This window comes from Pangasianodon hypophthalmus, chromosome 2 (genome assembly GCF_027358585.1).
Source record: "Pangasianodon hypophthalmus isolate fPanHyp1 chromosome 2, fPanHyp1.pri, whole genome shotgun sequence".
NCBI classification, from domain to species: Eukaryota; Metazoa; Chordata; class Actinopteri; order Siluriformes; family Pangasiidae; genus Pangasianodon; species Pangasianodon hypophthalmus.
This window is the reverse complement of record NC_069711.1, coordinates 4,567,572-4,591,761: the sequence shown is the minus strand read 5'-3', so window position 1 is coordinate 4,591,761 and position 24,190 is coordinate 4,567,572. Positions and strand designations below refer to the sequence as shown.

Here is a 24,190-nt window from a genome sequence, read left to right as displayed (position 1 = left end):
TTCAGGACAGCCAGTTTCTCAGTCTGAAATAATGTTTTTAGATTAAAAGTAATTTTGAATTCTTTTTATTTATTTACTTAGTTACTTATATATTTTGAAAAGAAAGATTTTTCTAAAGATTTCTGTGAAGATCTATCTATAGTAGATCCTTTTTATCCACGAGTTTCAGAATTTTGTCCGTAAGTTGAGACATACTTCATGAAAGCAAGCATTTTACATAGTTCTCAATATGTTCAGTTTCCAGTAGGCCTATACATCTCTGATTCTCTTTTTGATTAAATTTTGGGCATTTTGAAGCATTTGGTGGATTTCTCATTCATCGGGTATATGGTTTTGAAATTGTGTTACACTTATATCTGCATCCTCAGCTGTGGATCAGTATCAGAAATATGCAGTTTTACAAGCATCATACAAGCTGATGGCTGTACAAGCCATCTGTGTTCAACACAATATCTGTGATTTTTGTGAAGGTAAATTTGGTGAGCTAGCGTAAGCTTGAGGTTTTACGTAGAGGTGTACCGTTTTATGCTGTTATTGCTAATATTACTACACTGAAAAAAGGGATTATGTAGTTAGTCAGGTTTAAGAGAACATATGTATAGTTTACATAAAATATTAAGTTTCTCATCAAAACTTGATTTAATTGCTTATACTAAATTAAACAACTTTCTAATTACTACATTGAGTTATGTATGAGTGAGTGTGATCAATTCATATTAACGTCACATATTAACGTGATCCAATAATGTTATAAAATCTCACAAGGATGTTAATACTGAGGGGAAGTAATAACTATAGTATTAAATTAAACATTGCCATTTCGATGGATTCGATCCTGAGCTTGGTGAGAGCGCAGGATCTGGTTTTATTCAGGGCTTTGAAATTACATAATCAAATTATTTTGGATGTACAAAAACAAATTGTGTTCATATAACTCAATTCAATCATGTGGAACCAAGGTACACATTTGAATTTAAGTAAGTTCAATGGGTTTTGAACCCCCCAAAAAAAAAAAACAGAATCAAAACCAGTGTGTATGTGAAATACAAAAGTCATGCATGAACTCAGAGCAAGACTTTGAGGTGAGTATGTGTTAGCCCGGGCTATTTATGTGAGTCCAGTTGTGTGTTATAAGTAATCGGGTGAGCCTAAAAGTGGCTGTGGGTTATAGGCAGTCGAGTCCACATCAGCCATGGTGTGATGCTGTGGTGGATACTGGGAAACAGAGTTCAGGCCAAATCCAGTGCTGACATCGGCTTGGAATGTAATACCGCATAAATTATGTCACTTTTTCCAAATTAATAAATGTGCAGCAAATACAGTAAAGAGTAGTAACTGAGTATGAGATGGGATTGGTGTGTAATCCACTGCATATATTTGATTTTCCATGAGTGGGCTAATGGAATTTTATCATCACAAATTACCTAGCCCACTTGTTCATCACTTTTGGATGTTTCTGAATACATTCAATGGGCAGACAGAGTGCTGAACACCTGCAGCTAATGCTTACTTAATTTTAAGTCTAATATTTACTTTATTACTACTGATAGAAATAACATACAGCATGGCAACAAAGTACATGCTGATGCAATCACAAACTTGATAATGCAGGTCACACAGACAACAAATAGACACGTATTTTATTCTTACAATCAAGTAGACAACTATATTTGAATAAATGCTCTTTATTACAAAAGAGACAAAAAATAAGTGTACATAAATTATGCAGTGAATAAATAGCACACACTGATATTCTGATATGAAGAAATCTGCTCTTTTATCACTTATTTATGACACTAGAATTAATAAGTTCACATTGAAGAAAATCTCATCAAAGTTTCTTAAAGCTTTTTTTTTCAGATATAGAATTGATCCATTTGATGATAAAATGTTACACAGTATATTTTTTAATTTAGTCTAATATAATTTGGCCTGGAATCAAATGCTTTCTTTTTAAAACAGGCACCACATAAGCCCTGTCACAGGGGTCTGCAGGTTAAATATTTCTATAGATAACAGATACTACAGATCTCCAGCTGCAGAGCTGTTGTTGTCATTAAAATGTTAACATTGGTGGAGGGATTTCCTTTACTGTTAATCTTATTTGGTAGAGGGATTTCCTTTATTGTTAATCTTATTTGAACCGCATAATTGGATTATCTTTAAGGATAAAATCTTTAAAAAAAACTGGGTCATATTAAAGTGTTATTTACAGCCACACAAAAAAAGGATACAGTTTTAATTCATGACCTTCAACTGTGTTGTCTATGTGACTGAACTGCCTTCAGTTCTCCAAAATCCATCATTCACAATTTCAGAATTGCAATACAAAGCTTCACACAAAGCAGAAGATTTTACTACAAAATATTCCTTTAAAAAGCCAAAGCATCAGATGAGGAAGTGCAACAAGTTCAACACATTCTTGGTGCCACACTGCTGTTCCTTATCATCCGAATAACCTCTCATCAGCCTTGTTAATTTAAATTTACTCATGAACTGCATATGTCTGCTTTATGTGTGTATTTTTTCTCTGTAGTCCTTATGTAAATTAGAATTTAAATGCATCTGCATTGGAAAAAAGGCAGGGATTTCCACGAAAACCCAGACCACAAGAACTCAGACAGAAATAACTAGTTGGCATTATCCCATTCTGTACTGAAATAGCAATGTCTCCCTATAACATACAATATATGGCCAAAGGTTTGTAGATACCTGACCATCACATCCAAGTGTGGGCCTTCCCCAAAGTGTTGCCACAAAGTTGGAAGCACACAACTGTATAGGATATTTGTATTCTGTAGCAGTAAAATTTCCTTTCACTGGAACTAAGGCGTAGTCCAAACATGTTCCAGCATGACAACGATCCAAAGACGCCCCAAACAAAGCAAGGTCCATCAAGATATGGTTTGCCAAGGCTGGAGTGGAAAAACTCAAGTGGCCTGCAGAGAACCCTGACCTCAACCCTACTGCATGGGTTGTGTATGAGTGTGATGGTCAGGTGTCAACAGACCTTTGGCCATATAGTGTAACAAGCCATTAATAAATGCCTCGCTTTTGTATATAGCTTAGGTTTATAGCTTCTCCCAGATTTAACTGATATGGAAAAATGTATCTATGTCACTTCAACCCAATTAAATAGGCTACTAATGATTGGCTTTTTGAGTTGATAAGTTTACTTTCTATAGTCAGTGACAGCTGTTATTTTTGGGAAGGAAAAGGACTGCTATAATAGCACTGATCATTTATACTGTACATTGACAGAGTTAAGAAAAACCCACATATTTAAGATTATATGGAAAAGTGCTCTGAAAGAACTTGAAAGTGCTCTAGTACTGAAAAATTGATCATTCCATAATTCCATTGTTTGTTAATGATATGCACTATCTTAGTGCAATTAATTAAATCTGTTTTCTAACTTTGCCTATATATATATATTAACTTTTACAGATTCTTTAGGTGATTTGGCAGTTAACAGAATATGGCAAGATGAAGAAGGGACCTGTTATCAAGAAAGAGACTCTTCATTTGTTATTGCTGTTGTTCTCTGGCTCTCTACACTGGATGTTGCCTCCACTGTAGTTGGTTCCCGGCATCATGGCACCATATTTATCAACACACCAGCAAATGCCTCGCTTCCGCCCCCTGGAGGGTTTACACTGTAACATAAAATAGGGGGAAGCAACGTTTCATGGTTAGGCAACCTATAAACATTGAATACATTGTTATTTTGTCAAATCATATTCATCTAAATATAATAAGTTAATATTTACATGTGGTATTGCAACAAATGTTTCACTGAAATTGAAAGGTTCCTTGTAAATGCAAAAGAAATACTGAATAACTAGGGAATATTTTATTGATAAGTTGATTATTCAATTCTAAAAATTGTGAAAAAAAAAAAAAATTGAACACACTGTGGATAACTGTCATTGTGACAACATTGTTAATACATTTAACATTTATTTCATCACACAATTCTGGCACATTTTTTCAGGTACACGTTCATGCTGCGAATCTCTCTTTCTACCACATCCCAAAGGGGTTCTATTGGATACAGATCAGGTGACTGGGAAGGCCACTGAAGAACACTGAACTCATTATCATGTTCAGTGAAACCAGTTTGATTTTGCTTTTTGACACGGTATTGGTATTGACTGGTATTGACAGGCCCAAAGTGTGTCAAAACTTTCCCCACACCATTACATCACCTCCACTCCACTAGCCTGGACTGTTGACACAAGGCAGCTTGGATCCATGGATTTATGCTGTTGGCTCCAAATTCTAACCCTGCCATCTGTATGCCTCAGCAGAAATCTAGATTCATCAGACCAGGCTACATTTTTCCAGTCTTCAACTGTCCAATTTTGGAAAGACAGACTGTGCGCACTGCAGCCTCAGCTTTCTTTTCTTGACTGACAGAAATGGAACTCGACGTGGTCTTCTGTTGTTGTCGCCCTGAAATGCTTGTCTGCTCACCACAATTGTAGAGAGTTGTTATCTGAGTTACTGTAGCCTTTCTGTCAGCTCGAACCAGTCTGGCCATTTTCCGTTGACCTCTCTCATCAACAAGGCTTTCCTGTCTGCAGAACTGCCACTCACTCTATGTTTTTTTCCTTACTGCACCATTCTGAGTAAACCATAGAGACTGTTGTGCATGAAAATCCCAGGAGATCAGCAGTTCTAGAAATACTCAAAGCAGCCCCTCTGGCACCAACAATCATGCCACAGTCAAAATATGAACATTACCCGAAGCAGCTACCACATATCTGCATGATTTTATGCACTGTACTGCTGCCACACAATTGGCTGATTAGATAATTGATTGAGTGAGTAATTAGGTGTACCTGTGTTCCTAATAAAGTGCTAATAAAGTGAGTGTGTGTGTGAGTGTGAGTATATATACACACACAAACACACACACACTTATTTCCAAAGCCTGAAGCTTGGTAGAGGAATTTGGTGGAGGAACTTGCTTGATCTACAGTCAAGTCCGGAAGTATTTGGACAATGACAGAGTTTTTGTGATTTTGCCTTCATACACCACCACAATAGACTTTCAGCTTTATTTTGAGAGGTTCCACAAAAATATGGCATTTACCATTTAGGAATTAAAGCCATTTTCAACAAAGTACTTCCATTTTCAGGGGCTCAAAGGTATTTGGACAATTGACTGACGAGAAGTTAATTGACCATTTGTGAGTCATTCCCTCGTTACTTCAAGACAAATGAAGCAGATAAAAGGTCTGACGTTGATATCAGGTATTGAGTTGGCATTTGGCAGCTGTTCGACTGGAACTACCAATATGAAGTCCAAGGAGATCTCAATGCAAGTGAAGGAGGCCATCATTAGGCTGAAAAAAACAACATAAATCTATAAGAGAGATAGCAAAAACCTAAGGTGTGGCCAAATCAACAGTTGGGTACATTCTTAAAAAGAAAGATAGCACTGGTGAGCTCAACAACATCGAAAGGCCTGGAAGAGCACGGAAGACAACTAAAGTGGCTGATCGCAGAATCCTTTCCTTGGTGAAGAGAACCCCCTTCACAACATCAACAGAAGTCAAGAATACTCTGGAGAAGGTAGGCGTATCATTGTCAAAATTTACAATCAAGAGATGCCTTCATGAATGTAAATACAGAGGGTTTACAACAAGGTGCAAACCACTGGTAACATTCAAGAACAGGAATGCCAAATTAGACTTTGCCAGAAAACATCCAAAAAAACCTCACATGTTCTGGAATAAGATTCTTTGGACTGATGAAACGAAGATTAACTTGTACCAGAATGATGGGAAGAGAAAAGTATGGCTAAAGAAAGGAACAGCTCACGATCCAAAGTATACCACATCATGTATCAAACATGGTGGAGGAAATGTTATGGCACGGGCATGTATGGCTGCCAATGGAACGGGCTCACTGGTGTTTATCGATGATGTGACTGCTGACAGAAGTTGCAAGATGAATTCTGAGGTGTATAGGGCTATATTCTCTGCTCACATTCAGTCAAATGCTACAAAACTGATAGGACACCGCTTCACAGTGCAGGTGGATAATGACCCTAAACATACTGTGAAGTCAGTCGCCTGATCTCAACCCATTAGAGCATGCTTTTCACTTACTGAAGACAAGACTGAAGGCAGAAAGACCCACAAACAAGCAGCAACTGAAGGTGGCTGTAGTGAAGGCCTGGCAAAGCATCTTTGGGTAGGAAACTCAGAATGTGGTGATCTCCATGGGCTCCAGACTTCAGGTAGTCATTGACTGCAAAGGATTTTCATCCAAGTATTAAAATTATGGTTATATTTACAATTATGTCACTTTGTCCAAATACCTTTGAGCCCCTGAAAATGGAAGTACTTTGTTGAAAATGGCTGTAATTCCTAAATGGTAAATGCCATATTTTTGCGGAACCTCTTAAAATAAAGCTGAAAGTCTACACTTCGATCACATCTTGATTGTTTTATTTCAAATCTATTGTGGTGGTGTATAAAGGCAAAATCACAAAAACTCTGTCATTGTCCAAATACTTCCAGACCTGACTGTATATGATATACTATATTTTCATTTTGTTATATATGACTTAAGACCTGTTTGCGCTTGAAGAAGCCTTTCTTGTCACAGTTAGGCAGATAGAGAGACAGAGCCATGACTCTGGGCATGTCCTTCATCCTCCGGACAATTATGTCCAGCTTCCTCCGACACAGTCCCTGTAATTAGTACAAATCAACGAAATATTTTGTATGAGTACAATATATATTCTTATACCAGGACACCATAACACAGAATGATCATGTGGAACCATGGGGAAAGCTAATTGCACAGTTCCCATTTAGGTAGTAAGACAGAATGGGAAGCTTTGCTAGCTCATTGGTATGATCTCTAAGACTTACCATTTCAGGCTGGCCCTTCTCTATGCTGAGAGGGGAGTAGTCCATATGGCCCATGGTCCTGAGCTTGGACTGTAGCTGCTTCCTGTCCTTATGAACAGCCAGGACCTTCTTGTTGTTGATGTGGTCTTGAGGAAACAATAGCACCTTGGAATGGTGAAGTGACTCTTGATCTATGGATGGGATTCAACAAATTATAAAGCTAATTTGCTTAGACATGAGCAACATAGGCATCAAAATGACACTTCAAAATATCACAACCATAATTTTGTTTGTGAATGTTCAAATCAATCAAAAAATAAGGCAAGATATAAAATGCAGCAGATGGCAGCCATTGTAGCCATAGTAGCCAAATGATAGCTATTTTGATAAGACAAAATGTTTTCTAGGCATATATTTCCTAATGACTCTCTACATGCATCCTTCCACCTGGCACCTTTTCCTTCCACTAAGGATAGGCAGGTTTTCATTGTCAATAAATTAGAATGTGAAAGGTTACTAGCATTCATCAGAGGAGCTGTGTAAAAGAGCTTAGCTATTTAAAATGGTGAATTACACTGTACCCTACTACAAACATAAATGAAAATACAGTGAGGTGCATTTTTGCATCTACCACTACAAAACACTGAAATTATGAAGCTGTGGAGCACTGGGTTAATTCTAGATATAAATACTCAATTTGAACGAGTCTGTAAAAGTTAGGAAAGCAGATTTCACTTGAAGTTAAAATTATTACTCAAGACAAGTAAAAGAAAGAAAGAAAGAAAGAAAGAAAAACAAACACAAAATAAAAATTAATATCATCTCAGATTATTAACAATAATACACATTATTCATCGAAACCTGAATGTGACTGAATTTTGCAGAAATTTTGAAAAAAAAAAAAACATATATCTATCTCTATATATATATATATATATATATAGAGAGAGAGAGAGAGAGAGAGAGAGAGGATTCATGATTCTGATGCCTGCAAAAACAACTCTACTATGTAAGCCACAATAAAATATTATTTTGTAATTTTACAGAATTGTTCAGTGGCATAGAAGAGACTTGTTTTGTTTTAATTTTACTTATTTGTGGTGCACATGAGCAAATTGGTTAGCTATAAATAAACAGTTATGCAAAAATACAGACTTGTGCATGCATGAAACTAATTTCATTTTAATCAGTGGTGGCTCGTCCATAGGGGCAGGTGATACAGATCCCCACCATCAGCTGTTCAACAATTGTTAATCTTCATAGAGCCCTTATTCACAACTCCATACATTTTAAATTCCATTGAAATACTAATTACTTCTTTTGAGTGCATCAGGGTCACTGTCCACTACCCACAGAGTTATTATTACACCTAGTGGTCAATAATGGGAACTGCAGCAATTGCTAATATTTAAATCTGATAATTATAAATCATACCTAAGAAAATAAAAATATAATACAAACACAGATCAAATAATCTGTGTTTGTATTATATTTTGAAATAAAACTTGTGATCTACAGGTACAGGTGTTTTAATAAAAAAAAAGTCCTATTGTGTCAGTATGGTGAGACAAAGGATAGAAAGGCACAAAGGATTTAATGAAACACAATGAATATACTTCAGAATACAAACGAAAATGCAAGACAGAAAACAACAAGAAGATGCAAGGAAAACTAAACAGAAAGCAGAAACATATACATAAGCACTGACTAGACTAGCATTAACTAAGATAAAAGGTAAAGAAGGCAAAAACCAGTGAATGGAAAGGGGACGGAGAAAACAAAAACAAAACTGAAGCAACTGGAATTAGCACTTAGTGGAGCTATGGAAGTATGCATTACATATTGTCATTACACTGCTAAGGTTATCCTTCTCTCCATACAAGTTTGCCAAATTTACAATGAGCAAGAATTATGTTGAATTATTTTTTAAAATATCCGTATTAGGCCAATGAAGTCAAAGTATATATGGGTGCATACTCCCCTAAAATGCAGCCTTTGCCTACAAGGGACAAATTAACGAAACCATTTATTCATCTGCATAAATGTGTGAAATTCAACAGTGATTAGTTTACACCAATCAGCGATAACAAAGCCACCTGCCAAATATTGTGTAGGTCCCCCTTGTGCCGCCAGAACAGCTCTGACCCGTCAAGGCATGGACTCCACAAGACCTCTGAAGGTGTGCTGTGGTATCTGGCACCAAGACGTTAGCAGCAGATCCTTTAAGTACTACAAGTTGTGAGGTGGGGCCTCCATGGATCAGACTTGTTTGTCAAGCACATCCCACAGATGCTCGATCAGATTGAGATCTGGGGAATTTGGGGGCCAAGTCAACACTTGAACTCTTTGTCATGTTCCTCAAACCATTCCTGAACAATGGCACATTTTCCCGCTAAAAGAGGCCACTTAAATTAGGGAATACCAATGCCAAAGGGGTGTACTTGGTCTGCAACAATTTTTAGGTAGGTTGTATGTGTCAAAGTAACATCCACATGAATGGCAGGACCCAAATGTTACCCAGGAAAACATTGCCCAGAGCATCACACTGCCTCTGCCGGCGTGCCTTCTTCCCATAGTGCTTCCTGGTGCCATCTCTTCCCCAGGTAAGCAAAGCACATGCACCCGGCCATCCACATTATGTAAAAGAGAATGTGATTCATCAGACCAGGCAGCTTCTTTCATTGCTCCAGTTCTGATGCTCATGTGCCCATTGTAGGTCCATTGCGTGGTGGACAGGGGTCAGCATGAGCACTCTTACCAGTCTGTGGCAACACAGCCCCATACGCAGCAAGGTGCAATGCATTGTGTGTTCTGACATCTTTCTATCATAGCCAGCATGAACTTTTTCAGCAATTTGTGCTACAGTAGCTCTTCTGAGGGATTGGACCAGACGGGCTAGCCTTCGCTCCCCACACACATCAATGAACCTTGGGTGCCCATGACCCTGTCACCGGTTCACTGGTTGTCCTTCCTTGGACCAATTTTGGTATGTACTAACCACTGCATACCAGGAACATGCTCACAGTTTCTGCAGGAAATATACTGTATAGTTAGTGGTGCTTGCTATGCAATGCTTGCTATTATAATAGTGCGTATTTCTTCTTCTTCTTCTAGTTTCCGGACACTTTTCAGCACATAACTAGTCCCTCATTGGGACATGTGTGCTACTACTTTTCTCAGTGCATGTGGCCAAAAACAGCAGTTTTCAGCCTATAGAGAATGAATAGAGAATAAAACCCAGGTGTCACAGCTTGGACGTCATTCGGCTGACATGCTTGTATCACATATCATCTTATATGTCTTAGGGAGTAGACCTGGCATATACACATCGCGTTTCGGAATTTTCGCCAGAAATGTCTGGAAAATGGCGTTATTCCGGACCCATACACAATAATGGGAAATTATGGACCTCCTCCCAACTCCCACACCGTTAATAACACAGGGATGAAAGATGTGTCCAAGTGTTCGGCTTAGTCCAGAGAATCAGGAAATCTCATTTGGGAACTGATCCCGTGTGGACGTTGCGTGGAATTTCCTGTCGGGATTCGCAATACACATTAATGTAAAAAGAGTCTAGAGGAACAAATAGGCAAACAGAGACACTGTTTAAACTTACTATCCCCATAGGAAATCTTAAGCACCTAACTAGTCCTGCACTGTCTGACTCACAGACACAAATCATACCTCATACCATGTGTGATTACTTTTCTAGCCATTCCCACGTACATGCATTGAAATTCCCAATCAAATTTCTCCATACACACTCATTGTGTAAATCAGTAGCAGGACACAACAGGCCATAAACTGAAGACATAAACTGAGTGTAATCACCAGACTACTGCAGCCATGTAAAAACAATCAGCTCAATGAGGAAAACTGCATTATGGGGGATGACAATACACTCGACTCAATGTGCAGAATTGCATTATGTGTCACATGGCGTCACGTGCACGATGCCACAAAACTGACAACATAAACATAAAACATAATACACAAAATCATAGACATATGACATATGAAAATGTTAGGTTGACTGAGGAGAATTGCGTTATGGGTATTTTAGTCACATTCCCAAAATGAGTGGAATCACAAAACTACCACAACATAGACATGTTATACAGTAAAACGCTTGGCTCAATGAGGAGAATTACACTGAGTATTCTAACGACATCATGTGCACGCAAATAGACTGCCAGAAAAGCCTATTATATTAAAAACTCAAGTTACATACAATCATTACAGCTACTGATATTGGTTCAAATTAGTTATGCTTCAACAAACGCGTACACACATGTAGCGTTGCCCCCTACTGACTCGCATGTGCAGCTGCATGTCGTTGAATTTTGCATGGGCAAGTACCACTCACATTTTCTTCAGAAAAGTAAATTCTTTTAAAATTCACTGTTTGCATTTGGCATGATAGAATAAATGTTTCTTAATGTTGAATACTACTACTTATTGAGCATTGTGTATTATCTATTTCCATATGGTGATTAAGTATGTAAAATCTAGCTTTTATTAGCGTACTCGTGTGTCTTAACTAATTAGTCTAGCATTATGTTGATGTTACTTATGTGTCATATGAGTAGTGTAAGGATATCACATCTTTACAATGTGGTATAATGTCTTGAAAAGATATGGATCATTTCTGAGGTTGTCTGAATTCTTATGATCAGATAGACTTAACTTGTGATTTTCTGTCAAACCTCTCTGGTGTGTGGCAGCTAATTAAGCTAGGTGATGGCAACATTGCCATGTTAGCTTGTGTGTTATAGGCCTATACTAGTCTTTGCACTGCAGACTAATGTCTTGAAAGACTATATTAGTAAAAATAAAAAATTCTGTGATTGTCTACCTTTCTATGGTCACATAGGTTTAAATTCAGGCTTCAGTCGGGACTTCAAGTGTGTGGCAGCTAATTAGGTTACTTAGGTTAATTAGGCTAGCTTACGCATTACATGCCTGATATAATGTTAAGCTATCTTTGCAGTGAGGTGTAATGTCTTGAAAGAACATATTGGCAAAAATTAATAATTTCTGTGGTGTGTCATTTTTTGTCTCTGTTCAAAAAGCCATCATTAAGACTGATTTTAATAATGTGATTTTTACTGGCACGAGTGTGAAAGTTTCATAAATTAATTATTATTAAATATTATGTGCCATTTAATATTACATCCCTGGCATGTTAGCCCGAATATCATTAACTTCTTGAAGGGCGCATCCAGTTAATTTAACTATGGCCCATCCTAAATATTGGATGGTACTTTGGCGATATTGAAGGCCCAGTCAGAGATCAAATAGGAACGGCTTGGCGCGGCTGAAGTGAAGCTTTAGATGAGCCAACATCTAATGAAGATAGCTGTGAACTTTAACCACTTTAGTTGAGCTGAAATGTATTTTTAACACCTTTGCTCACTTTCAAATTCTACATGTCTCTATTTTATGGTAAAATTAAATTTTGTCTTATATAATAGCCGATTAAAATTCCAACCTTAATAATATGCTGATTTTTCAAATTCAAATTTGAAATTTTGTTGTTGAAACAAGCTTTAGATGTTCAAATGTAGTGTGTGAATTACTGCCCATTTCAAGGCAGTGCCAACACCAGATTTCTGCTCATAATAGGGTTAAAAAATATTCAAACTTGTGTACAATATACAGTTTTTCCATGGAAATTAAAGGAGTTTAAAGAAGATGCCACAGTACATGCATCGGTTGCTAGATCAGTGGTCTCCAACATGGTGCCTGCGGGCACCTGGTAGCCCGCATGGGGTCTGTGATTCGCCTGCCAAGCACTTTCTATAAATAGCCTCAATTTTAATCCTTAATTTTCTTTGGTCCCCCGCCAGGACGCCCAGCGCCTCCTCCAGAAGATGACCACGGAGGATGATGTTGGGGGTTCCTCCTCAAATACGAAGGCACCGCCATGCAGGAAGGCTGGCCGCAAAGAGAGTGCGCCGCACCTGGCACTCGCCCCCCTCCTGTCCGGCGAAGCTCAGCGAGCTTAATACGCCCTCGAGCCCCTCGCCAGCCCCCCAATGTGTCCCTCCTAGTAGGGCTCCTCCTTAAGTCCGCCTGGGGCCACGAGTACATATTAGTGATCATGGACTACGCCACCCGCTACCACGAGGCGGTGCCCCTTCGGAAGGCTACCTCCCAAAACGTTGCCCGAAAGCACATGCTGCTCTTCAGCAGGGTGGGAATACGGAAGGACATACCCTGACCAAGGTACAACCTTCATATCTAAATTGTTCATGGATCTTTGTAGACTGCTGCAGCTAAAACATCTTCGGACCTCTGTGTACCACACGCAGACCAACGGCTTGGTCAGACTCTTCAACCAGACTCTAAAGAGGATGCTCTGACGGGTGGTGGATGAGGAAGGTCGGAATTTGGACATCCTCCTTCCCTATGTACTGTTTGCAGTCTGGGAAACACCTCAAGCCTCCACCAGGTTCACCTCATTTGGGCTCCTCTTTGGCCGCAGGCCTCGAGGACTTCTCGAAGTGGTGAAAGAGGCTTGGGCAGCAGCCCTCTCCCTACCACACCCTAGTGGAATACATCTGGTAAATGCAGGAGAAGATCGACTCGGTGGCTCCCCTGGTCCAACAGCATATGTACTGGATATTCAGCATATTCTGATTCTGATTCTGATATGGACAAGGCCCAAGAGGAGCAGTGCCAGGTTTACAACCGCCCGGCGACCGGGTGCTCCTTCTCCTGCCGTCGGGGAACTGCAAGTTCCTGGCCCGCTGGCAGGTTCCTTATACAGTCCTTGAGCGGGTGGGACCTGTCAACTACCGCCTGCAACAGCCAGGTAAGAGACTTTACCACTTTAATTTGCTTAAGAAATGGATTGAGCCTGTCCCAGTGGTGTTGGACTTTGCCTCCACCTCCACAGAGCCCCCAGAAGGTACCTTGGTTTGGAAAGGAGACGAATTTACCCCGACCCAGGTCCAAGGCCTCTCAGAACTAGTGGACCAGTATGCTGATGTCTTTCCCTCGTCTCCTGCTGGCTAACCCACCTGGTGTAGCATAAGGTCAAGACCCCACCGGAAGTAGTCATCCTGACAGCAGCCCTACTGAATCCCTGAGGCCTGCCGTAAGGCTATTGAGGAGGAAGTAGGCAGGATGCTAAGAGAAGGCATCATAGAGTCCACCAGTCCCTGGTCTAGTCCCACTGTGGTGGTTCCCAAGCCCGATGGGAGCCTCCACCTGTGCAATGACTTTTGTAAGCTCAACCAGGTGTCTGAATTCGACTCTTACATCCTCCTTTGAGTGAACGACCTCGTGGAGTGCCTGGGGAAAGCCTGTTTCATCTCACCGCTGGATCTCACTAAAGGATATTGGCAGGTTGCCCTAGTCCCTGATACAAAGCCCAAGACTGCATTCAGCATTGCCGACGGTCACTGGCAGTGCAGGGTTCTCCCTTTTGGCCTCCACAGAGCCCCAGCAACATTCCAGTGGCTCATGAACATCTTCCTCCAGCTCCACCGGCCCTATGCTGCAGCATACTTGGATGATGTGGTCATCCATTCCAGTACTTGGGCAGACCACATCCACCCTCTCAGCGAGGTCAAGTAAGCTCCAGAAGTCGGGGCTAACGGTGAACCCCCATGGGGGGAGTGTACTCTCAATGCCCGTCCCAAGCCCGGATAAAATGGGAGGGTTGGGTCAGGAAGGGCATCCGGTGTAAAACCTGCGACAAATCAAATCTGCAGACCAATGATCCTCTGTAGCAACCCATAATGGGAGCAGCCAAAAGAACAACAACAACTGTGTACATAGTTATAAATCACTAAGTGCTAAAACAAATGCTAGTGAACTTCATTGAGATATAGCCTATATGCTATTTTATTTTCATGTCTTTGAATAAGCTTAAATACCATTTTAAAATGAAAGGTTTTGTTTGTCTTGTTATTTCTCTTAAATCTCTACATGGGTTCAGAATTCACTCGAATCACCACCATCTCTCTGATCCAGTCATTTAAGTCAAAACTGGATGAGTACACAAGCAAATTGGTTACAATCTACCAGAGAGTTGCTGGACACAAACTTCGCTACTTAATGGCTCTCTCTGACCAGGTCTGAGATCTATAGATTTGTGGTGTTTGTTTTCTACATTAGGAAGGTGTCATTTTATCATTCCTCATTTACTTCTACAGAATGATAACACTGCAATTCAGAGAGCTTGCATTCTTAAGGCACTTGCTGTATACCTCAGTGAAGACTATGAGAAGTTCATGAAGTAGTATTTGGTAAGTGGTCACAGGCAGTGTGTCTTTGTCCAACAAAAACCCTCATGCATGTCTTTTTTTTTTTTTTTTTTTTTTTTTGAAATACTTAAATTAGATACTATGGTTGAGAAAGGAACAAAGCCCTTCTATTAGTTAAAGTATTAGTTTGAACTGGAAACAATTACACTTGTATTCAGTAATGGACTGGAAATGAATCATTCAGTGATTTAGTTTGCTGGTTAGAGCTGCACAATTGACATACAGTAGCTTACTTACTAACACAGCTGTCATTGCAGTAGCACTAGCTATTGGTGGCTTTATTGTATTTTATAATGCTTTTCTGGTGTAAGATGCTGACTAGGGCAATGTATTTGTGAAAAACATAACGCATAGATAATTTATATATGTGAGATTGTTTGCTGTTGCTGGTTTGTAAATTCCTGTTTTGACCAGGGTTTTAATGTCTCATAGAGTACCTCTTCTCCATGCCTTGTCTTTCTGTCCATCATTTTCAAATTTTATAAAAGGTTTCTCAAGTTCTTTGAGGGTCTGGATTAATTCTTAGGACCTTGGGCAAGGGCTAGGGAAATACTACTCTGTCTGGTTGTCATAGAACTCAATGCAGATGCTGAAAAAAGTGACCTGCATATAGCTGGCCTCTCAAACCTCTACAAGAGTATACTGCATTTAAGTGTGGTTAAAAATTGCCATCTTTTTGTCACTTGTTTTAGGATGTGGACATGGAGAATACTGAGAGAGAGAAATGGCTCACACGGTCATTGGAATCTACACTGTCAAAGCCGAAGGTATCCATCTGACCTTAAGTACACATTTGAGTTTTTTTCAGAAGGTTCTAATGGGACTTGATGCACACAAGCTTTCACACAAGATCCAGATACTGAAAAAAAAGTGATGGAATGATCTGGGCAGCCAAGACATTGACAAGAAGGATTTTTTTTGTTAAAAGGACTGTGTTTCGAAATTGTTTGAAAATGTTTTGAACAGTGAATTTTTATTTTCAATATGGACGATTTAAAAACTGTATACTAGTTCATAAAAAAACTATATACTATTTCACAAATATTCCTTTTCTGAATGCTCACAAAGTTAAAAAGGAAAAAAAGAGCATTTCTACTGGCACTGGTATTAGTGGCAGTTCTGTAGATTAAATTAAGATCAGTTCAGTTAACTTCCTCTGGTAATGGAAATACATAATGCTGTGTGCTATTATTAATAGGTTTCCTTAAGTTCAACATAACATCAAGTAAAAGGGACATATACATAATTTAAAAAGTTAACAAGTAAAAATAGTTTGCATCTTTTCAAATATCATTTGTCCTATTTACTTGAATTGTTCTAGTACATATAATTGAATTGAGGATTGTAGGAACCACTTAACACAGCTTTTTTAAGTAAATCCTACATTTTTTTTTCAGTGTAGCACTGCAAGCAAACTGTCTGAATTCACTGTTTCAACAAAATGTTTTATTCTAAAATCATTATACTTTCACATAGAAACTCTATTCAAGCTTTAAATTATTGAGCTACTCTCTAAAACCTCTAAATAAACAAATAATTTAAAAATATATTATTCAGATTTGTTTGGCACTAGAGCAAGTGAAGGGTGCCATTCACTTTCATTCAAAACCTGTTGCCAGCAGCTTTAGCTTTTACTAAATGTTCATGTGTTTAAACAGCCATTAATCAAACAACTCCCACACAATCTACATGTTTTACACCAAATCAATGACCAAAGTTTCCTTACAGGAAACATGCCATTAGTTAAGTGATTTGGTGCATATTTTCTGAGTTATGAGTGTTTGTCTGAGGTGACGAAACTCAGCTTGCTGTAAGAATTTTGTAATAGGCAACCAACAATAGTACACAAACTGACTGACTGTCAGTTACGAGCTCCAGAATTACACAGAGGACCAAACTCTCTCTCTCTCTCTCACTCACACACACACACACACCCCAACTCCTCCCCTCCGCAATGCTCTTAAAGGAGCTGTATCTATTTAAACTAAATGAACATGAATTATTGTCTTTTCTCTTGTTAAATATAAACCAAGAATGGTGTAATGAAGCACTCGGAATATAAGTATAGCTGGGTATGAATATAATTCAAACACAGTAATATGATTATGATTTATAGATATTATTAATAACTACTACAATCACAGAAAAATATTTTCTACAGGAAGACAACAGATGAAAAAGAACAAATTAGTTTTGAATCCAGCACTGTAGGAGGGGAAGTGTGCAAAAATCATATGCAGTAATAATATTAATAATTAATAATAAAGTTTGGGTAAGAAACTGGTAGCACTGTGAGTGTAGAGAAGCATATGAGAATTTAATTCTTTCAAGTCTATTATTGTAGTATTATCATCATCCATGTGTAGTACATGGGGAATCTAGCAACACTAACAACCTGGGTTAGCCTATCAACCATTTAGCAACACCCTGGCAACCAACTGGGTTAACCTAGCAACCATCTAGCAACACACTAGCAACCAACTTGGTTTAGCCCAGCAACCACCTAGTACCACCTAGCAGCCACCTGGGTTAGCATAGCAACCACCTAGAAACACCCTTTCAACCAATTTAAATATGCTACGAACATTTTAACATAGCCTTTAGCCTTTTAACCTTTACACGCATAACCGCTCATAGCAACCAAGTAGCAACACCCTAGCAACCAGCTGGGTTAGCATAACAACCACCACTTTAGCAACCACCTGGAATAGCATAGCAGTGTATTAGCATTTATAACTTTTAAATGTGTTTCAGCATTTTTAACATTTTATCCTTTACATATTAGAAACTTGTAGCCTTTTGACCACTACACGCTTAGCTGTTAAATGTTTTAACATTTTAAAATCACTGACAACAAAACACTGTAATATCGTTTTACTCTTTTAGCATATTTAGTAGGCTCTTTCAAGCCAACATCAAAGTTGATTCACCAAATTTAGCCTTTTAGTTATTCTTATTATTCTATTCGAATATTTTCACAGGTCGTAATTTTTGATGCAGAAACCCGAAATTCAGCACAGACATACAGTCTCCTCTGAAAGTATTGGAACAGTAAGGACAATTCTATTGTTTTTGCTATACACTGAAAACATTTGGGCAACAGATCAGAATTTCAGCTTTCATTTCCTGATATTTAAATCTAGATGTGTTAAACAACAATAGAACATCTTTGGTGTCAGTCCACCCAGTTTTTAGGTGAGCAAAAGTATAGGAACAGATGGTCTTAAAGTAAATGAAATTAGGTAGCTCTTAATATTTGGTTGCATATCATTGCTTGCAAGCCGGCAACCCACTGACATCACCAAACTGTTGTGTTCTTCTTTTGTGATGCTCTTCCAGGCTTGTATCACAGTTTCTTTCAGTTGTTGTTTGTTTTGGGGGTTTCTCCCTTCAGTCTTCACAGGCCTGTTTCACAAAGCCGGCTTCAGTGGCTACCCAGGTAAGTTTGCGTTTAGTTTAAGCAAACTCTGGTTTTTCGGTCTCAACAAGGTGGATTGGTTTCTAGCGGTTTTCATTGCCATGGTAACCTCCGGAGCAGGTTTTATTCTGGGTAAGAGAATTCAAACCTAAATTGGACCAAAGTGATATAAATCTGACGAATGAAAGTGAACCCTTTAGTGTTTGTAGCGATGGCTTCACCGTTTGTGGAGAATCCTCTGGAGCTCGGAGCACGAATAATAAGAAGGGCACTTTGAAGGGAAAAAAATATTTAGGGACAACCACATCCCCTGGATTTTCCCAATGACCATCTGTATGAAAGATATTGATATTCAGCAGATGGTATAGTTTATCTATGCCAGTTTCTTGAGCCAGACATTAAAACTGTGACACGGGAATCCACTCTCTTACTGTACCACAAACTGTGTGTCTTGCTTTGCTGTTGTTTGCGAGTGGTGCATATTTTCATGCAGTGGCATTATTTCTGTCCTAATACATTTTCACAAATTGATATATTTTATTAACATTTAATTTAAAAAGATATTTATATTAAATGAAATTACATGAAATATATTGGGGTTATACGTTTTCAATCCTTTTATTCTCATTGCGAGCATATAAAAGTAAACACAATCAGCAATTTTCCCAAGCTTTGGCAGCCGCAACAGTGTTGCTTTTTTTGTAGTTAGTGTCGGTTTAAAATTTCCTCATATTTCCGCATAATAATTTCTTACTCTTCAGCCAGAAGTATGCTCACCTTCTTTTTTCCATGTTGAACGCTATATTGGCTGTATGCTGCAAACGTCTGCGCAAGCGCACGCTGAATAAACATTGATTCAGGGTTAAAACCTGGGTTGACTGTGAAAGTTGATAACCAGCGTCATGAAACCTGTTAACCTTAATTAACCCGGGCTGGATTAGTTTGGTTTTGTCAACTCAAAACTTACTCTGCAACTCTGAGTTTGTTCAACTCACTTTGTGCAGCAGGCCTCAGGAGGTGAAATACATGTTCGAATGGGTTAGGTCTGGTGACATAATTAGACCCCAGTTAGATGCATTTCTCTGTAAATTAGCAGACAGAATGTTTCTGTGGACTTCTGAATTCATTCTGCTGCTACCATCATGAGTTAAATCATCAGTAAAGATTAGTGAGCCTGTTCCAGAAACAGCTATGTAAGCCCAAGCCATGACTCTATTGAGCAACTGTGTTTGAATGATGAACTTTTATGTTTTGGATCATGAGCAGATCCTTTCTCCACACGTTGGCCTTTACATGACTTTGGTAGAGGTTAATCTTGGTTCCAGAACTTTTGAGGGTTATCTCATTCCAGTCTGGCAGTGTTCCTACTGCTGTAGGGAAAATGGTTCTGTTTATACAGGAAGCACTGGAACTGCAAGGTACATACCAGCAATATAGGTGCTTCACTGTAAATTTAATTAATCAGTTTCATTCATGATCAGTCTCATTAGTTAATCAGTCTCATAGAATAACCCATTTTTAAGTTTGAAATTTTAATTAGAAATTAAAATCACTATGCAACACCCTAGCAACTAACTAACAACACTATAGCAAGCAACTGGATTAGCATAGCAACCACCTAGCAACACCCTTGGATAGCATAATAACCACCTAGCAACACACAAGGAACCAACTGGGATAGCACTGGAACAATTTAGCATCACCCAAGTGTTAAATGAAGCATTATACTGAATATTTCAGTGAAAATTCATGCAGATGGGTTCAGCACCACCTGCTGGTCAGTAACTGAAAGGAATTAATTATGAATTTCAGTGTATTATTCTGGGAAAACACAGCAGATTGAGCTGTTCCCCTGCTGTGGGAAGTTCGATTTTCAGTCTCCCAGGAAATTGCAATTTTATAATATTAGCATGTACCATCTAAATGTATTTCTTTTATAATCTGAATTAATAACATAATGTATGTGTGTATGTCATTTGTTGACTATTTGCATTTTTAGACAGTTTCATACAAAATTAGCAGAAGGCACATGTAAAATTACTAAGATGAGCGTGTCCTATTTAGGCTGGCTACACATGCTAAGAATAAAAACTACCCATCATCCACCAAACTACTGTGGATGTGATTTGTGAGAGAGTGAGGGGCGGAATGCAGAACACAGAACAGACGGGGTGACACTAGCAACCACCTGGGATAGCACAGCAATCGCATAGCAACACCCCAGCAACCAACTGAGACAGCACAGCAGCCACCTAGCAACCCCCTACTAACTAACTGGGTTAGCAAAGGATTGTTTTAACATTTTAATGTTTTTAACCTTTTAACGTATTAAACTTTAAGTATAACGTATTTTATAAGTATAACGTATAACGTTTTTTATTGTATTATTTTACAATAGCTCATTAGCAATTTATTTAGAAGTATGTGTACAACTATGCTTGACACTTAACCTTATAAATCTGAGTAGCAGTGCGTCAGGAGAGCTTTGTTAATTTCTCTAAGCTAGCAGCTAAGCTAATTTAATGAAGGACGGCAATTAGCATTAACCACCAAGTTCGCGTTAGCTTAGCAACAGTCAAACTAGCATTAATTGGCATTCACAAATGAATGAACTGAAACTAGATTCAAGATTCAAAGATTCAAAGCGTTTATTGTCATGTGCACAGTGAGGAAAACCAAGTTTCCCTGTACAATGAAATTCTTTCTTTGTCACAGTCAAAATATCACTTCGCTTAAATAACATTCTTCTGAATGTCTAGTCCTGTAAAATCCTGTCCACCAGTACCGGTTTCCCGTGGGCTTCCCTCAGCATGGGCTGTGATTACTGCGCGTCTGCCTGATTTATGAGGCTTCTGCATGGGGTAGATTTTACTTGAAATTTTCTGCTTCATAATGTGCACAGTGTTGTAACATTTACTGGCTTTTATGAAATTGAACTTAAGCAGCTGAAATCAACTGTTCTAGTAAATGTTATGCATGTCATGTGTATTATATTTTTTGACACCATAAATAATTTTACACTGTATGTCACCAGGGGTGGATTTAGTGATTTGGGGGCCCTAGGCAAAATATGTTAGGAATGGGGCCCTATTTCAGTGCTTTAACATCAATATTTAAATTTTCAGCATACATTATTTAGCATTAATAATTAAAATATATATCATTTGCATTTTTAGGGGGCCCTTGGCTTCTGGGGAGCCAAGGCTGTTGCCTACCTTTGCCTAGTGTTAAGTCCACGCCTATATGTCACCCATAATAAAATGTTCAAATGTTAAAGTAGTCCTAAACTGTAAATTCATAATTCATAATTTTTCCCAATTTAATCACTAAAAGAAAAAAAAATTAAGTTTACGCCAAATATTATCAAAAGCTACAGCCCTTTAATTGAAGATAAAGGTGGCGGATGCCCAGTTAAATTATCTGAATGTCTTTCACCCCGTTTTTCACCATCAAGTGAAAGGGTTATTGTACCATATAAGCTTACCACATAAGCAAATCTCTTGACACCATCACTGGCAAATCAGACAGCAAATCACAGTGATTCCCACAATTCCAGAAAAAAACAGTGCAATCCTTCATCCAGGGGCTTTCAGTTATGAGGCCTTCATAGGATATCATCATGCTATTTCCTAATCTTGGAGAACTGTTCTTGGAATTTATGATGCTCTTTTCTGAAGGTGAGTTGATCTGTTTTAGAACATGTGCACTGCAGCCCAAAGCCTAACATAAGCAGATTTTGCTGAATCACCATAGAGCAAATCTCAACCTTGCATAATGTGCAATCAGCACATGGAGAGACACAGCGTAAGAGAGAATTCAGAGGCAGAATGGATAAAGATTAGAAAGAGAATCCTGAGATATCCAAATGCTATGACATTGCCGCATATAAACAACACAAAGATGTTGTGTCATGATGTAATAAAAGCATGTACACATATAAAAACATAAAAAAGGACCCTATAGTATATATAATCTTGTTCCTCAAATGTTCTTTAGATTATTAGTGTGTCTAGTAACCTGGAACCTTGCTAGATGGAGATAGGTTTCCCCCCAAAAGGACAACCCTAAGACCCTTTTAGGGTGCAAGATGGTGATAGTCTGGTTTAACTGTCTACACTATAAGAAGAGTTAATTACATAATCTTTGATCCTGTAGGTAGCATGCAGAAGTAGACTGATTTTACATAATCATGCTAAGTGGTGTTTCCTATAAATATTATTGTGTAATCATTTAGCAACGGGGGATTGGCGGTGCATGAGCTACACGCATTTACAAATTAAAAATGTTTCCATACACGTTTAACCATCTCGTTACTGCCGCGAGTCAGTGTAGGAACTCACCCCGGGCCGGCTGGTAGCCCTTCTCGTTCATGCACACCCCCCTGCCGTGTAGCAGCGCATGCAGCGGCTTCTCCTCCCCAGCGCGCGGTAGGCAGCGCAAACCCGCGGCGCACGTGCCCGTGTAGACGCCGCACTCGTGTCCTTCCCGCAGCGCGCAGGTGAAGCAGCAGCCGCAGCCCGGCTCCTTCACCGCCTGGCAGCCTGTGGGTACGGGTGGACACATGGACAGCGCCTTCAGATCGCACGGCTCGCACGGCACGTAGGAGGTGAAACAGGCGGGCACGAGCGCGATCAAGGCGCACGCGGTAAATAGTGTCTTCCTCCCCTCCACACCCATGGAGCAGTTAGCTGATGGGGGGAATAAATTGACTGAATCGAATCAGTTCGGAGTACGGATCATGCGTCAGTCTCACAATGTCCAGTTTAAACGTTATGGAACGTTGGATGAATCCAAATACAAATGCACCAATGATACGATTGCGGCAGCTTCGCGCTCCGTCTCGCGCCTGAATGAAAAAATTCCGGAGTTCATCAACTGAAAACGCGGCTTTCGTAGACGCTGGCTGCTCTCCACGCGATGATCTCTGTGCTTCTTTTCCAAATGACACCAATGAGCAGGAGAGTTCCGAGAATCCACTTTCGGATGCAAAGAGCTCAGCACATGTTCAGCTCGGTGAAGGGGAGGCGCGCTGCACTCCGTTTAAACCTCCCCGACTCCAGAGGCGGGTCCTGCCGAGCTGCGCTCCACTGCCATGCAAGCACTGACTCGTATTTAAAGGTATAGTTTGGCGGACAGTTAGTTTTACACACATTTATTATTACTTGCCTGAAATGCAGTGGATTTCTCGGTGAATGATTGATGTACAGATACTGCCTCTTTAGTTTTGCTATGGAACTACGAGTCCAAATAGCTAAGTAATAGAAGCATGAGACCACCGATTTTTAAAGTCTAATAGACTGCCAAAAACTATGTAGTGACACTGTTGAGGCCATGGTGATATGGTCCATGGATAAACAGACATGTATCTGATCTTTGTTAAGGCGATTGCTGTATCTAGGTGGTCCTCAAAGTATGCACAGATAAATATTTCATATACTGTTTCATGATCTATTTCTTGATCTATATATTTTAGATTAATTAAAAAACATATGATGCAGTGTTTATTTGAAAAGGCTTCTGAATGCATTCTTAAACCTCAAAATCACTAAAGTAAAATTCCAGTCAATCCAGCAGCAATGAAAATTCTTTACATGGCTTTACACGTACATTTTCATTCTGGTCTCACT

The 24,190-nt window shown here is 39.2% G+C and overlaps 1 protein-coding gene across 1 annotated transcript; it reads right to left on the bottom strand.

Moving 5' to 3' along the window:
* Nucleotides 1–1,669: 1,669 nt before the first annotated feature.
* On the bottom strand, nucleotides 1,670–23,652 carry igfbp5a (insulin-like growth factor binding protein 5a). The gene is made up of 4 exons (XM_026945450.3): nucleotides 22,904–23,652; nucleotides 6,891–7,060; nucleotides 6,588–6,707; nucleotides 1,670–3,656 (listed from the first exon to the last, which is right to left on the bottom strand). The coding sequence occupies exons 1-4, from the start codon at nucleotides 23,238–23,240 to the stop codon at nucleotides 3,522–3,524; spliced, it is 762 nt and encodes a 253-aa protein (XP_026801251.1). The 5' UTR covers nucleotides 23,241–23,652; the 3' UTR covers nucleotides 1,670–3,521.
* Nucleotides 23,653–24,190: the final 538 nt, after the last annotated feature.

What these genes read in the sequence shown, in the direction of transcription:
- igfbp5a (XM_026945450.3), bottom strand. Translation starts at nt 23,240, where the DNA reads ATGGGTGTGGAGGGGAGGAAGACACTATTTACCGCGTGCGCCTTGATC. An exon ending in GGGCTACCAGCCGGCCCGGG is followed by an intron (nt 7,061 to 22,903) that starts GTGAGTTCCTAC and finishes TCCCATCCATAG; the next exon opens with ATCAAGAGTCACTTCACCAT. An exon ending in GCTTCTTCAAGCGCAAACAG is followed by an intron (nt 3,657 to 6,587) that starts GTCTTAAGTCAT and finishes TTTATGTTACAG; the next exon opens with TGTAAACCCTCCAGGGGGCG.